The sequence below is a fragment of the Rhinolophus sinicus genome, chromosome X, assembly GCF_036562045.2.
Source record: "Rhinolophus sinicus isolate RSC01 chromosome X, ASM3656204v1, whole genome shotgun sequence".
In the NCBI taxonomy this organism is placed as follows: domain Eukaryota; kingdom Metazoa; phylum Chordata; class Mammalia; order Chiroptera; family Rhinolophidae; genus Rhinolophus; species Rhinolophus sinicus.
Genome location: NC_133768.1, coordinates 33,601,791 through 33,618,805, shown reverse-complemented (window position 1 = coordinate 33,618,805; position 17,015 = coordinate 33,601,791). Strand labels below are relative to the sequence as shown.

General features: G+C 38.9%; 1 protein-coding gene across 2 annotated transcripts; it reads right to left on the bottom strand.

Annotated features, from left to right (window-relative positions):
* Window positions 1-1,765: 1,765 nt before the first annotated feature.
* Window positions 1,766-16,625, bottom strand: DDX3X (DEAD-box helicase 3 X-linked). Of its 2 annotated transcripts, none has more exons than XM_019747880.2 (17): window positions 16,241-16,625; window positions 13,353-13,410; window positions 11,863-11,910; window positions 9,949-10,081; window positions 8,812-8,970; window positions 8,632-8,731; window positions 8,071-8,206; window positions 7,306-7,391; window positions 7,010-7,108; window positions 6,743-6,903; window positions 6,178-6,322; window positions 5,957-6,101; window positions 5,642-5,823; window positions 5,450-5,567; window positions 4,990-5,143; window positions 4,534-4,676; window positions 1,766-4,331 (listed from the first exon to the last, which is right to left on the bottom strand). In XM_019747880.2, the coding sequence occupies exons 1-17, from the start codon at window positions 16,283-16,285 to the stop codon at window positions 4,252-4,254; spliced, it is 1,992 nt and encodes a 663-aa protein (XP_019603439.1). In that variant the 5' UTR covers window positions 16,286-16,625; the 3' UTR covers window positions 1,766-4,251. The 2 variants fall into 2 exon arrangements, with proteins under 2 accessions (XP_019603439.1, XP_019603441.1); XM_019747882.2 differs by having other exon boundaries at window positions 4,534-4,673; window positions 16,241-16,399.
* Between the last annotated feature and the right edge of the window lie 390 nt (window positions 16,626-17,015).

Below are 17,015 nucleotides of genomic sequence, written 5' to 3'. Positions count from 1 at the left end.
ACTGTGAGCTGCGCCTTCCACAACTAGATTGAAACAACTACTTGACTTGGAGCTGATGGTTCCTGGAAAAACACACTTAAAAGTTTGTTTTTAAAGAAAAACTCAGGTGTAGGTAGGGAAAAGAATGAATATGAGGAAAGATGGAAGTCACTATAGAGGAAATCCACATTAAACTAAGAGACTAAACATGCTGAAAAATAGATCACAAGGGCAAAAGACAAAATATGAAGCAAAGCAGGTTTAAATATACCCAGAATCATGTTCAATGAAAACAAAAGAAGCTACTTTCAAAAGTCCTGTAACTTCAGTGAATGAAATCTACATTCTGACTCAGACACAGACAATAGTTTAGTGGTTACCAGAGGGTAAGGGGGGTGGGGGTTGGGAGATGAGGTTAAGGGGAATCGAATATATGGTGATGGAAGGAGAACTGACTCTGGGTGGTGAACACACAATGGGATCTATAGATGATGTAATACAGAATTGTACACCTGAAATCTATGTAATTTTACTAATAATTGTCACCCCAATAAATTTTAAAAATAAATTATAATAAAAAAAAATCTCCATTCTGGTGCTCAGGAATGGGGTTAAGACCACTGTCAACAGATGTTACTGAGCTTCAAAGAGCGAGCGAGCCTATGACCACTCGATTAGCATCGGGACAAGGGAAATAGCCACCCGACAAACCAAAATTTGTAGAGTGTAAAGACATTGGATATTTTCAAACATGCTCCAAGTCACTTTTGAAAAATAATTATCTGACGTTGACTTTCAGCTGAGACTGGGGAAACCCTGGAAATACTATTTGTTATCTATAATACAGAATATAGTAAAACTTGGGTTATAATCATCTCAATTTAGGCAGTTCCCACAGCACAGATCTTAAGTGTTCTATTCTCATAATTTACATGGACCTTGAACCATCCTTGGAATCCAATTTCACTCTATTTGAACCATCTTCAGACATTGACTCTTTCCAATATAGCCATCTTAACCTTTCCACTTATTTTGACCAAACTCAGACTCAAATACCTCCCCCCCCACTTTCCTATCTCCAAAACCAGTATGGCATGTTTCAAAATTCTGCCCTAAAAACTGCTTTGATATCATGACTAACCCTGAAAAGGGTTAACTATCCAGAACCAAGTATTCATTAGTTACCATACTGCATACCTACAAAAGCTCAATATGCTTTTCATTAGGTTGAACCAGATTAAACAGCCAATTTTTGACCCCTAAAACACGACTAGCCTTGTCTGATTCATCCCAAGTTCTTAGAAATTATCGTTACGGCTCATTCCACTTCCCGTTAATTGGCAGCAAGTTGCCAGTATCGTTATGGATGTCAGCAAAAAAGGGCGGAGGAGGCCGTGCCCATGCCATCTCTATCACCCTTACCCCAAATACATTCTTGAGCCCTAAGTTGCTTACCATCACTTGCTGGATTTCATTCTTCCACTATTCAGTCATCCTTCATGTCAAATGCCTCAAATAAGATTCCCACCCACATTAAACTGCTTAAAGTACAAGCCAATTTGTAACACATGGTGTACATCAATAAGGACTTTTGTTTTCCATCTATTACAAAAATCCTTCTCACTGTATTACAAATACTTTATGGTACCAGAGTGATTCAGTCTCCAAGAGGCATCTTAAAAATCAGCACTAGACAGCAACCAAAAAATAACATCTTACAAATCTTCAGGCAAGAGCACAACTTTATTTTCACCTCTAATAATAAACCATGATTGACAACAAAGGAGACTGTGCCGTTCAATTTTTTATTTTAATAAAATCAGAATATGCACAGCACATGCAGTGCTAGCATCTAAACTAATACAATAAGCAATTACTAAAGCTACAGTGACTTGAGGTTCAATCTTTACATTCAGCAAGTTTAAATCCATTCTTACATGATTTTTGAAACTTTAACTGAAAATATTGCTTACTGACAAAACTTGCTCAAATGCTATTGCTGAATGTACAAGTCACTGACTTATGCCAATACAACAAAGATAACCACATGTTTGAGGATTGCAATGTGCCAGACATTCACTGGAAAAAAAACACACAACTAAACAAAACTCACGCAACAAACATCTGAGAATCCGGACACTTCGTTATCAGTGTTTTGAAGTGTTTCATTATTATCTTAAGACAAGTGTATCAAAACCTTGGCATGAATAATTTCAAGTCGCCAATTATGTTTTCACTAACATCAGAAAGTTATGGCTACACTGCCAATGCCGGGTCTGCTTAATTTGACTTAAGAGTTTAATATGACTTAACATTAAAAGCTCACACTACCCCGAAATATATAATTTCACGCATACGGTGACATTCAACATTCAAGTGCCAGTGTTTTTGTACTGTCTTTTGGTCAAGTTTCTTTAAACTTTCAAAGAATCACTTTTAGGCTTACAAAAATAAATATTTGTCAAAATGTTCAATAAATATTACATAAAACTAGCAGCAAAAAGTATCTAGAAATCTGTCGTGTGCAAATAGTTTTCTTCCCAACTATCACTCCCATGGTCCCAAATAAATTTTAGAATCTAGTCCCATCCCCCTTCCTAGACAAGCTGCGTTCAACAATCTCCGAGACAAAATAAGATTGGAAGTTTAAGGACACGCACACAAGACATATATATAAAATTCTCTGAATGTGCAATAAAAGAAGTATTTTGTAAAAAGTTATGGGCAAAATGTACAAGGGCCTAAACCTAGACTAATTGAAATAGCACCATAACAAATGACCTCAATACTGTCAAGTGCACCTACTTAATAAAAGTTTTAGAACAAGGCACAATACACTTGAAAATCTATTGCACTTTAGGAATTTTTGCCGTCTTCCTATGCCACTGTAAAAAGATTGAGCTTTTTGATCACCGCATTCTGGCCACAAAATTAGCACAGAATTCAAAGTGGCAGAGGCATTTTAGTGGTGGACAATGCTCATCTTTGGCCAGATTTAGCATAAACAGACTATAAATACAATGGAAACCTATGCAACTAAAACTGACTAAAACTGCACTGTATAGCAGAATTGACACCTTGTGCAGTTATGTACATATTTCCAACCTGTGTGATCTCAAAGATTTCAGTTTGTTACTCTTCTGGAGCCATTTTTACAAAGTCTATAGTAAGCCAGTTTAACATCAACGCAGCTTGAACAGAGTAATGTGAATCGGCATTTAAAATAAAGCCTGCTGCATTAATTCTTCCTGTTCATACCCTCTTGACCAAAAAACATCAACACTAGCATGCGTTATTAGACCAAAAATCACCCAGGGCCCTAATGAGGGCTGGTCATTGCTGTGGTCAGCCATTCTACCATTTCAATTTCATTTATGGCAGGCATTTAAAAAGTCTAAGTAGATGAATTCTCCTAAAAACCTATTTCAAGTTATCAGAGCTTTAAACTTTCCCTGTAATAATATGCCCACATTTGGCTAGCTCATAATGATCTGCCTAAACATTGAAAGAGGAATTGCTGTATTTACTTGCATTAACTTTGAAAACAGTGCTTTGAATGTATGCATGTACTCATACATCACCTCATCATGACTGGAATGGCTTGTTTAAAGACTATCAGGTTCTAAATACCTATCCAGGATAGAGTGAGCAAATCAGAACTTTAACTTGATACAGTTTGCCACATTAGAAACTAATTCCATTGAATATGCTGCAAGACGTTTGTTGTTTGTTTTTCCCCAATCTGCAAGTATCAAAAAGCCTTAATGCAGGCTACCACGTAAGTATTTTCCTTATAATATTTATGGATGAATCGATGATTCCTGTTAAGTTGTATCACACCTGTGTGCCAAGGTTTGATTTTAGCCCAAGTTCAGTAAATTTATTTTGTCAAAACAATTGATATCTTGAGCATTACTGAGCCAACAGGACATCAAAATAAAAAGTTGTCTAAAGTTAAAGGCACAGTACATTAACAAACAAATGATCCTCAGTCACAAAATTATAAATGCAGTTTGGGATGGGGGTTGGCGGGAGGGGAGTTAATCCAAACTACAGCAATGAAGTCTTCAAACCACCTTCAGAACAGGGCTGCTGATTGTTCCTTTCATGTCTTCATGTGACCTTGAGCTCCCTTAAAAAAAAAATTTCAGTGGAGAATCACAGCTGGTAATGTACTGCGAGTTCTTGAAGCTACACAAGGTATAGTCTGGCTAAGTTACATGTGGTTTCCATATTAGCTTGTTTGGCAGGGTGACCTACTGCAAAGCAGGTTCAGTTACCCCACCAGTCAACCCCCTGGGAGTTATAATTTCCTCCATATCCATCACTGTTGTAAAAGCCTCCATAGCCACCTAATGAGAGAATAAAAAGAGAAATTAATTAAGTCATCCATTGCTAAATACAGTCTTTCCCTTCTTTAAGTACTTCGATGTAAAATTACGAAAAGCAATCTACAGGGTTGAACTTCAATGTTTTCAATTAGGCTTTGAAAAAGATGACTCCAATGAAAACACCCTTCCTTCCCAAAGACCCAAGGTTGAAAACGAACATTACCTCCGCCGCCAAACCCTCTGCTGCTGCCGTGGCCGCCTCCACCACTGCGGCTGCTGCTGGCGCGGCTGCTGCTGAAGCTGGAACTGCTGGCGCCACTACTCTGTCGATAGTCTCTGGCACCGAACCCTCCACTGAATCGACTACTGTGAGGACAAAAACGTGTATTGGTTCACATGAAGATGAAATCCCACTAAATAACCCAGAATTCTTGCTAAAACTTCCCAACCGCCCATTTCTGAGTTTTCAATTCAATCAATTTCCCATCCAGCCCTATTTTCCCTAATAGTGCCTCAAAAGTCCTTCGCCATGAAAGTCTGTCACTAACTTAGTGTTATCCTTTTTAATAATATCTCCTTTACCCCAAAGATCTGGGCAGCCTAAGAAAGTTAAGCTACTTAAACTTAAGCTTGGACAAAGCACCCACCCCCCCCTCATTATACACCATCTGTATCTCACCTCTTAGATCGTCCACGACTACTACCCTTGTAGTGGTGTTCATACGCCATGTTTTCTAACCAAGATGGCACTTCTTGTTTAGCTTCAACAAGAAGATCCAACAAATCCTTGGTGATGTTTACGTTCCTCTCATTAAAGAAGGAGGTGGCAAGACCTAAAAGTTTCAATAAGTACATAAATTAAGGTCTTCTATACTAAAGTAGCATAGTATTCTCTTACTTTCCTAAGCAGAATATTAAGTAGAGAACTAGAGGGAAAAGCTGACAATTTGCTATTTAACCAACTCAAAGTTCTTTGTAACAAAACCTGACTTTTCTGTCACTTCTACTGCTGAAATATATTTTAACTGCATTCCTTGGAAATAGAGTTCTTATAGTTTAAGATCCTGAAAAGTTCTTTGCTGCATGCATCATATTGAAAAAATGTAAACAACCAGACCATCAAGTAACCAAACACTTACCAAGGTTTCCTACACGTCCTGTACGGCCAATGCGATGTACATATTCTTCAATATCACTTGGCAAGTCAAAATTGATAACATGTTTTACATTTGAAATGTCCAGTCCTCTTGCTGCTACCTGCAAGATAAACTTGTGTTATACACGGCCCACTTAAAACCAATAGTTCAACATGAAAACAAGATTATACATACTGCTGTAGCCACTAGAATTGGACTTTTTCCTGAGCGGAACTGGTGAAGGGCCTCTTCTCTATCTCTCTGAGATCGGTCTCCATGGATACTGGTACAAGCATATCCTTCATGGTATAAGAAATCCTCCAGAGAATCTGCACCCTTTTTGGTCTCCACAAACACTAAGGTGAGTGAATCCTTGCCTAAATTTGAGAAATTACAAGGTTTTTGTCACTAATAGGGGCAGGTTCTCTTTGTATTTAGTAAAGATGAACCAAATGGATTCTCATTACTTACATGCCACCAGAGTAACGCTAAAATTATTCATAATTTTACCTGTTGCATTTAGAAGGTCAAGCAAAAATGACCGTTTGTCTGACTCTTCCACCCAAACTACTTTCTGTGTGATGTTCTCAGAGGTAGAGCCAACTCTTCCTACAGCCAAAAAGATATATTCATCCAAGAAATCACGAGCAAGCATCTGAAAGAAAATTTTTTTTTATTATCTACTAAGATACGCAAATTCCTAAGTAAATCAAGTTTGCAGTAAACAATACCTGTATTTCCTTAGGGAAAGTAGCACTAAACATCATAGTGTGGCGAACTCCCTTTGGCGGCATTGTATCTTGTTCAACTATTCTACGTATCTGAGGTTCAAACCCCATATCCAACATCCGATCAGCTTCATCCAACACCAAGTATCTGTCATGAACAAAAATTCAGTTTAGAATTTGAGAAGAGTTTTAGTATAGCTGTTATCTAGATAAGTATAATTATATATTCATTCAGGTAATTAAAAACCTCACATCACACAAATTTGATACATGTACACAAGACACAGCCCAAGGATTTTTGCCACTAAATAAATCATCCAAGATCACACAGCCAAATTAGCTATTACTACTTGACTCTGTCCCACAGACTGGTCCTTCTCAGCGTCTACAAAAAGTCACTGATTTTCAACACTAAAATTACAACGAGCAAACTTTTGTAAGTTTTAAGATTAAAATAAACCACTTCTAAAACTTAAATTTTAGACAATGCCAATTAAGTACTACAAAACTAATGGCCAGTAATTTTTTAAAAACAATGCAGTCTTCAGACATTTAAAAATTAACATACTTGCAGAAGTCTAATCCAATCTTTCCTCTTTCCATCATATCCACTAGACGTCCTGGAGTGGCGACTAGTAAGTGGCATCCACGTTCTAAGTCTCGAATCTGCTGACCAATATCAGCACCACCATAAACCACACAAGGACGAACTCTAGATCGGTATGAAAACTATAAGCAAAGAAATTTCATCAACTTCAAGGCTGAGACTTTTACATGAGCATAAAACATTTCACTAGAATCAATGAGAAAGCCAATCACTTTAATGCATACTTACCTTCCTGGCTTCCTCATAGATCTGTACTGCCAATTCTCTAGTCGGTGCTAATACCAAGGAGATTGGGTATTGTTTGCGACGCCCATACCTTCCATTTTCCTAAGAAATTAATTTATAAATTAAACTCTTAACATCCTCTTTAAAAAATTCATTATAATTCCCTCTGTAATTTACAGATTGCACTTGAAAACTGTTTTCCATTAAAAAGATTGGAGTAAGTCTTAAGTGTCATTTAGAAAGCTCTCTACAGCTATCTACATGGAGATCCAATAACTTCCCATTTTATAAATAGTTACCTTCATGGCCCTCAAGGCCTCGCCTGGGCCATCCGAATAAATCTGACTCAAGATGGGCAAAAGAAATGCTGCAGTTTTTCCAGACCCTGTTTAAGAGAATGTACATTTATTCAACTACAGAAAAACCGTATTGGTAGATGACAATATATTATAACGGCCCTATTACTGAGTATTTTTACTTTACACCTAAATAAATTTTCTAAAAATGAACGGCTAAGTTAAAAACCAAGGCCCATACTATTTTTGTAGATAAAAATTTACTGGAATACAACTTCTTCTCAATCATTTACTTGAGTAGTTGCAGAGGCCACATACCCCATAAGAAAATGTTTATTTTGTTCCTTTACAGGAAAAGTGTACCAAACTCTGGTAACAATGCAGTATTCACTTCTTTGCATTTGTGTTTGTAAAGAAAGCAGGAATTTTGCCTCAAAAGTGGTGTCAATTTCAATTTCTAACACTTCCCTATAGGTATATATTGATAGTGTATAAAGGATAACATTCTCACTCTTCCATAGGGAATGAAAGATACCAAATGATTCAAATGCTATGTGTTTTTGTTGGGGGTATTTTGCCACCCTGTTTCAAACTGGTCAAACTCAGATATAGTAAGGCTTGTACTGAATTCAGAGGCTAACAACTACCCCTCATTCCCAAAGTATGAGAGGTGCTACTTTACCCATGGAGGCACCTTTCCCCTGGCCATATTCCTATGGATCACAGGCTATCTTATCCCCCTCCTTTACTTTTATCAAGTGAACTTACCTGTCTGGGCACAAGCCATCAAGTCTCTTTTGTCTTTGATAATAGGAATAGCATGCTTTTGCACGGGAGTTGGGCGAGTATAACGAGTAAGCTCAATGTTTCCCATAATAATTTCTCCCATCTCAACATCACTGAACTGTCAAGAAATTCAACAAAGTTAAATAGCTAGAAATGCTATCTGGAGCCATTTTTGTCTTATACTAATACAATGGGGGAAAAAACAACCAATAGCTGATTTGTACTTTAGTTTACAGTTGCTTTAAGTAAAAATTATGCTACGTTTTGAAAAGAGGGGAAAAAAAAAACCCTGTAGGCTTAATCTACACTGGAGAAGTTTCGGGTTCCTCCTATGTTTAACCCATTTCCTATTTTGTATTAATGGTGATTCTGAGCTCAACCTCTCCCTTTCCACAAGCTAATGAGGCTGGTTTTTAAAGTAACTTTAAAATTGTTAAAGTAGGCATGGTCTACACATGCCTTTAGGAAGCCCATCTCATTTTCAAGTGCTGTGAAAACATTTACACTTCCCTCCATCTTAAAAGATCAAGCAAAAATACTTACACTTTCAATGTGTGGAGGACAGTTGTTGCCTGTTGCCTCAACTGGAATATCATCATATTTCTCAAAGTTAATTCCAGTATTGCCTCCAGAAAAGAGTTCCCTGAAATCAAAAGATTGGTAGATTTGTTATACCAGCTAAGAAGGCTGCATTCACAAGGAACTTACATTTCAGAAACTTACTGTTCCAAACGTTCACTTGGTGGGAGTGGTTTTGACCAATCATCTTCATCTGATTTGTCACACCAGCGACTATTTCCACCACGTTCAAATTTGCCAAAGCCACTTCTGTCACCACGGCTGCCAATGCCGTCATAGTCACTCCGTCCACGATCATCAAACCTGAACAGCACAAGCAATTAATCAGAATCATATCATTTAACCATTATCAAATTCCTACCACTACTCTAGAACAGTACTTGGAGAAGTTGAATTATTCATTATGGCTAACTTCAGGGACATGTCAACAATCCAATTCTGGCTTATTTTTATTTGACAAACAAGGCCCTCTAATTAGCCAGATTGTATGTATCATTTACATTAACTTTATTTTCTAAAATCAGTATCTTTATTTCTATAAAATTATACAGCCTACACAGGCCTCACACATGCTGAAATTAAGAATCAAGTCTTTATATATTTTGAAATCAGCACATAACTTACACCTTTATATAAAGTTCTCATCTACTTATCTTCAGTGGTAGGGAAAAGAAAATGGCACACCAAATTATGAATTGTCCTGGTTATACCAGGATGTCATTTAAAGGACAATTTACCTGTGTGACAGACTTTGGATAAAAGGTAGAAAATAATCCTTACCTGAATTAAGATGTTTTTAGAGTTTTAGGCCTGTTTGCGAAAAACCAGGACACACAGGACTAACCACAGCTATTAGGTGCGTGAGGTCAGTTCACCACACTTGTATAATCAAAAATATAAGGTGTTTAAAAATTGTCATAGAATATCCACAAAAATCTCAATCAAATTAGGCCATTCACCAGATACACTTACTTTTTAAAAATGAATATCTAAAATTAGAGGAATATAAAAATAACTGATTTCATCTATGCCAAAGGGCATGTTCTTGTTCTCATCTAATTTCTACCTATGTAACAAGTTCAATTTAGTAAAGACCTCTTACAGCAATGATAGTATGATTAAACAGACATAATGCTTAATATCCAAATAGGTGGTCTATTAAGGGGCAAAATATCATGCTTAATGATCAGGGTACAAAGATGAGGACTTATCAAATTAAAGACCAATTCCTAAATTGCAATACTGTACAAACGCAAGACAAGAAGATAAGAAATCACTTACCTTCCCCTTGACCCACTTCCACGATCACTGAAGAAACTAGACTTCCCTCTTGTATCACTACGAGATCCAAAACTGCTATATGCATCCTTATCTTTATTAGCACTCCACCCTGAACTGTCTTTATCGTAGAATCCTTCAATTAAAAAAAAAACAAAACATTTTACTGTATTAATTAGAAATTGACAATACCTTGACATAATACTTATGTTTCCAAATTTGAAAGCCCTCCACCAACTTTATCTTATCTATGTGGACTGGAAAGATAATGGAAATAAGTCCCATCGTGGCACTAAAGAGAACCAAAATTTAGAGCTGATTTACATCAGCACACAAAATGTTTTATATCTTTCATTCTCTCCACTAAAAAGTACTGTATACTAAACCAAGCAATCTGACAATCTAAAAATGTTCTGAATGAATACCACCTCCAAAAAGTCAATAGCTTTGCCTGTAATGCAATGATTATGGTATTGTTTATTACCATCAAAATTTAATTTCCATTCACTTAACAGGTATGAATGAGTTTACTAGGAACCAGTTACCACCATTTCAATGTTTCTTAGGTGATAGTCACTTAAAATTCTTCTTAAGAGTGTCAGATTACTTGGTTTAATGCAGTATTTTTCAGTTTCAATAGCAAAAAGTTTAAGAATAATGTTCTGTTCACATGAAATATACACTGTCAGGTGAGAATCAAAAATACCTAGAAGAAAGGAAAATCCTCCTCTCTACTCACTCTTAGTTGGAACAGCTATAAACATTCAGTAAGAGGGAATATGACAAAAGTATAAATTAGTCAGACAGGCATGGTTTAAAGACAAGTAGAGGATGTAATCAGCTTCAGTGACACTTTATTAAACAGATAATTTACAAGTTATTTAAGTTACTTTCATTCTGTTATTAGCCAGTCTGGTGACCAACAGCCTTAGCTATCAATAAAGAGTTGAGTTAGATTTCTAAGATCTCTTTCAGCTCTAAAACCTGACACTGCCTCTTCCTTTGACTTCTGCCACTGCAACAAAGGTGCAGGGAGCACTAAATATACATGGAGGTCAATTCCAGCTAGTACAGTCTAAGAAAATAATGAGAACACCCATGATGATAAAGACAAACTGATATTATATTAAAGAAATACAGATTGTATATCCATGTATTGCCAGGATACACTATATATGGATGTGGAGGAATGACAGCAAACCACATGCTCCTGTGGACTCTTTTTCCACCCTTTCAATCCTACCTTCTTTATCCAGTACCTTCCCTCCCCCTGAAGGTTAGTTTTCCTGACCTGCCCCTTGCCTCCAAATTTCAGATCACCTATTTTATGGAATACACAGCACCTGAACAGCTGTCCCATGATGAGACATCTACTAGTTTTCTATCACTACCTTACAAACGAAATGGGAAAAGACCAGGTGTTGTGATACCTTTTAGATAAAGCCTTTCAATTGAAGTAGTTAAGGCAAGGAAATGAAACCAGAGAATCACTCCAAACTTATTGGGTGTGTGCCCAATGCTAGATACCCTGTTAACTAATCCACAATAACTCCATCTTCGTTTTGGCTCCTCTGCAAGACAAGTTAATCACCATGCAGTTTGGCTTACATAGTGGGTGCCCACTCACCTTTTTCAAATTGAAATCATGCCGTGAATGATTACAAACACAGACTAAGCATGAGACTAGTTAAATTATACAACACCATGCCCTTGGCCTCAGAAGAGTATGATGCGAAATGCAGAATTTTCCACTGTGTGATTAGATGACTTTTTCCCAAATTAAGTCCTAATATTTGAACCAGCTGACAGCAGAGAAGAGCACAATGATTACAGACTTCCCAAGGTGCCTCATTTTCCCTAGGCTCCAATTTCTAAACTCAGCAAGAATTAGGTCTACAAATTGCTCAGAGGACTTACCTCTAGTGGCTTCTCTGTTCCTTAAGTGAGGAGGAATATAGCGCCCTTCTAAAAAAATAATAAAATCAAATGTTAAAAACCTCCAAGTTAAAGCTTACCAAAGCTTGTGCTATTAAAACAGGGTCCTGGAAAAATTTTAACCTCCAGTCTTTGTCTAACAACTTACTTGGACATTGAGGGGGGGAAATGAATCCAGTTTTACTTTAATTAGGTGATTTAAAAGGGGTGGAAAACAAGTTTGGCAAACAAAAATTTGACTTGGAACTTAATAGTTGAAGTCTACAAATAAATACATTTAACTTGCCACTAGTGGTTAATCTGATACAATTACTTTAAAGGCCTGCTATGATTTCAGACATTATAAGCTAACAAAATAGTTACAACTTAAGTATTACTACAACCTAAAACACTACTATGTAATAAAACACACAATTGGCCACTAAGATGCTTTTTTGTTTCTATCCTGGTAAATTCCAAAACAGAATGTGGAAAAGTTGAAAAGGGGAAATGTTTTCAATAAATTGGGAGTTTTAATTTGGGGCTTGCTGAATTTAAGGAAAGTCAACTGTTGCTCTATATGCAGTTAAGAATACAGCCTAGAAAATGGATGAGAAGGCAAAAGTAAATAATGCAGATCCACCAAATAAAGAAAAGTCAACTCACTTTATTACTAGTAAATCTGCAATTTAACTTTTCTTTTTCCCTTCTGGCTTGAATTACATAGTAGAGATCTTTATTAGGATGATCAATTCCTAAGATTCTTAGCATGACAAATACAGTGAAATTTAAACAAATAGCAAGTAACTATGTGCCCAGTGAAGCCCTTCTCGCCTAAAAATGAAGGCATGTCCTTTACTACGTAACAGTGCTTGAAGTGTTCAAATCCTACAGCCCATACCCACCTTTTATTATTTTTTTAGAGCTGAGCTGAAGCAAATCTATTGCCAAATAACCACCAAGATCCCCTACACCTTAATACTGATCTCTAACAAGTCTCAAAAAACCTCAGGGGGCGGGGCGGAATAAACTTTTACATATTAACTTCTTTTCAAAAGAATGATAAGACATGCCATTTAAAACCTAACCACTACCCCAAGATTGAATATAGCTTTGCTCTATTAGTTGCGTGTTCTTCATGGAAAAGGGGTAGTCGTAACAATTGAATGTGAATGTTCCCTTTGTTGAGTGAATCTGATAGATGCACTCTAACAGGGATAGACACAACCCCACCACCACTAAGCTGGGCTCAGGATTCATAGACAAACTCTTCTAATTTGTGTGTAGTATAGGTTTTTAAAAATTATTGTTTTTACTCAAGAAAACTAATCCTTTTATTACCAAAAGGTCACAATACTTTAGATTGATCACTACTACATAATCCTATATAATGCTGCCTATAAATTGGAGGGGAAATTCTTAAATTTTAAAGTCCAACGAAGTATTATATTAAAGCTCTAGTATTCAATAACTCCGTAAAATGTTTTACTTACTGCTGGCTGTACTTCCTCCACTCTGGTTATCTGAAGAGTTCAGGTCTAGGCCAGCAAACTAGAAGAGAGTTAAATGGTTAGCAGCCCGGACGCTGAAATATTACACTAAGAGAAAACTAAAACTAGTCTGCCCGCTAGCATTTAATAGCACTAGCTGCTCTGCCTGCCTCAAGGGGTTGATGTGAAACCCTTAATGAGAAATGTGACTAAAGAAAGTGCTTTGAAGACAATATAGTTTTAAACAAATGTAAACCAGTATTACTGCACATATTGGCAGCACACCAAAATGCTGGTGATATCCAGTAGAAACTGGGCCCAAATTGAATTCATTCATTCAAAATGAATTTCCCCTGTAACATTTTCCATAATAAAAGCTCAAGAAATTAAAATTATTTTAAAATGTCAAATAGACAAAGGATTAATTTTAGCTCCAATCATATTGAACAATGGAACTTTCTATTTGGATTTTAAACCTTGTACAAAATACACCTGAAAAATGTCAGAAAATTAATTTCTTTATCCCTAAATATTGCACAAGTATTTTGAATTAGGGTAGCACTCTTAAAAATATTAAATATTAATAATGTATCCACCACTTACTGAGCACTATGTTAAGCACAACCCTGTGAAGTACGTACCTATTTATTCTCCCATTTTCATGGCACAACTGGCATTCAATGCTTAAATACTAGGAAATTTTTTACTGCCTTTCATCTCCATTTCTACTTATCCCCTTACACTGGTAGCTCAAAGCCTCAACAATTCTACAAATCTTCATCATATTCTGTAATGACTAACCAGGAACTACTTACAAGCAATAGGGGGGTAAAAAGTATGTACCAGAATATTTTAAAAAGCACAAAAAATTAAGTCACACAGTACTCTTGCCAGCTGTCTACAAAACTGATATGCTATAGCATAATGCCTCTGTTAAAGCTCAAAATGATACTTTTTGTATCATCAATGGAGTCACTGAAAATTGGAAGCAGATGCTGTCTTAAAGAAAAAAAAAAATAACCTAAGACTTAGGCGCCTTATTTCAGTAATTTCTGTTAGCAAAAAAAACGCTGCCAGGCTTTCTCTCTGCAGTAGTTTCTCATCACACTGATACTTTAAAGCACAATAGGAACAAAAACTCTTTTGCATTCATTACAAGTTTTATTAATGTTACACTTAACATTAATTAAAAAGCAACTTTAAAGGCTACTGTAAATTGTTAGAATTACACTGTTGGAATTTTCTCAGTTGTGAATGTTGCTGAATTCTAAGGACTGCATATCCTTTCGAATTACAACGATTACAAATTTAAATAAAGTTAATTCCTGCCTAGAATCTTAAAAAAACAGCATTACTTATGTGGAAAAAGTTCAAGTTGGGGACAGCCTGTGCTCCTGACACCAATTTTTTTTGTCTGTGCTCCATTCGACATAATGACGCGTGAGCAATTTGGAGTACTATAATTGATTCATTAATGGAAAAAAACGCTCCCAAGAAACATCGTTAAATCCCTAAAAGTATTATATGATTACTTTAAAATCTATCAATTTGTGTCACTAAACGTCACTTCACAATTATTCCGGAGTTCGTGGTGGTAGGCAGTTTACTTAAAGACTCCAAACACTCCACAGCTTATCTGAAGCGTGGTGTCACTGTTGCAGCAGATAGATGTGCAGACTTCCTGCCACTAAAGCCCATAACCCCTCATCTCTCAGCTCACACTTTCTCCTCTCCTCTACTCCCACACCCTTGTAAGAGGGGGATTCCAGTTAAGACAACATACCTAGTCGACCTATTTCTGAATTTTATTCCACGAATAGCAACAAGTCAACAAAACTTTTTGTTTTTCCCCCAAGTCATATTCGGGGTATTTTTTTCTTCTGGGCAATTCCTGGGTCAAACGTCACATAACATAAAGACACTCATACAGCCCATGGTACCCATCCCCCCAAAAAAAACAACGCGTGGCCATCGGCTAAATTGCCAGTGACTATCTGGAGCAAGTACGGAGGAAAGGGCTGCTCCAGGTCCTTAACCATCTCTAGAGCCCAGCGCCACCGCGAACGCAACGGCCCATTACTCCCCGCCCTCCCCGAAAATTCTGCGTCACAAAACTTTCCACTCCGGAAGCGCGGCCTCCGGGGCCGCAGCGCCTGGCCTGCGGAAACTGGGCTGGAGCGAGAAGGCCTGCGGAAGGAAACCCCAGAGGAACAAGATGCCCATTCCGCCCTCTTTCCCAGACGCTCGCCGGCCAGTGGCCCGCTGGTCGGGCCTCTCCCGCTAGTGGGCCGCAGCGCCACCCAGTACCACACAAAGGAGGCCGCCGCCATTACCCCGAGCGCAGGCTGCCCCCCGCGCCGCCCCCTCCCACATTCCAGGGCCGCATTCCTCCGTGCGCGCGCGCGCGCACACACACACACACACACACACACACACACACACACAAACGCCGCCAGGTCTCCAGCACAGGAATCCCGGCTGCGCGCGAATTGAGGGCCGAAGCCCTTGAGACGAAAAAGTCTCCATTCGCGCAACGTACACCTCCACCACCCATGGGTCACTAGTCAGTCGAGATTCGCGCGTGCGCGTATCCGCGACAGCGCGCGCACCCCCTACCCCTCCTCCGCCCGCCTGCGCACGCACACACAAAAGCCGCCATTGTGCTCTGCCCGGGGACAATACCGGAGCCAAATCGGAGCCCCGGCTCGGGCGACAGCCACAACCAGCATTCCATCCACCTCCCTGTCCCTCCATACCCCCGGGCCATTGACACTCGCCAGTCCGACGTACACAGAAAATGGGAACTAAGGATGTCAGTCAGCGCTACGCCATAAGCCAGGCTAGGTCAGGGGAAGAGATTCTTGCAGCCCGGTGGGCTCCTTGCAACTCACCTGCTGGTCCAGCCCGAGCGCATTTTCCACCGCCACATGACTCATCCCTGAAGAGTACCGAGAACTCGGAGTCTTCCGCTGCTGAGCGAGTGTGTTTGATTCACCGCGATGGTCCTCTCACGGGAGAACTGCGGCTCTGGAGCTGACGGCACGACCACGGATCTAATATAGCCACTCGAAAGACTGCTACGTCAGCACGTAAGACGTGTACCCTCCCTCTCACTCCCGCACTCCCCCTGCCGTTACCACTTCTGCCTAGCTACTGCGCGCTTATTCAGTGCTAACCTCGCGGGACTTCCTAGTGAGTCCAGTCCCCGGCTCGTCGTCCTATCCTAGAGCGCCAAACGCTGTCCTAGTTCGCTTGAGCTTCTTTTCCCCTGTTCTCCACTAATACCCTAGCCTAAGTCTTTAAGTTCCGAGATCTCGCGAGAACTCGCTTTTCGCCAGCTAAGAAGCCTTAAAATTTAACTTAGGCCTCTTTCCCCTTTCTTTACCCTACACCCTCGGTTTTTGCTGTTCCTTTCTCTTTAGCGCGCGCCTTCTCCCTCTCCTTTCAAAGTCCCCGGACTTGAAGATGTGAGATTTCTCCAAACTAAGCCCTCGATCTTCCGCGGGCAGCTTCCTCGAAATCGGAGTTAGGCAAAAAGAGGCCCGAAGCCCAGAGGGTGGCGGATCACGTGACCGCAGGTGTCGGGCGCGGTGGCCATTTTGTGGAGTAGGAAACTGTGGCTTAGAGTGCTCGGAATGCGGGGGTTGGGGGTAATGGGGAGATGAT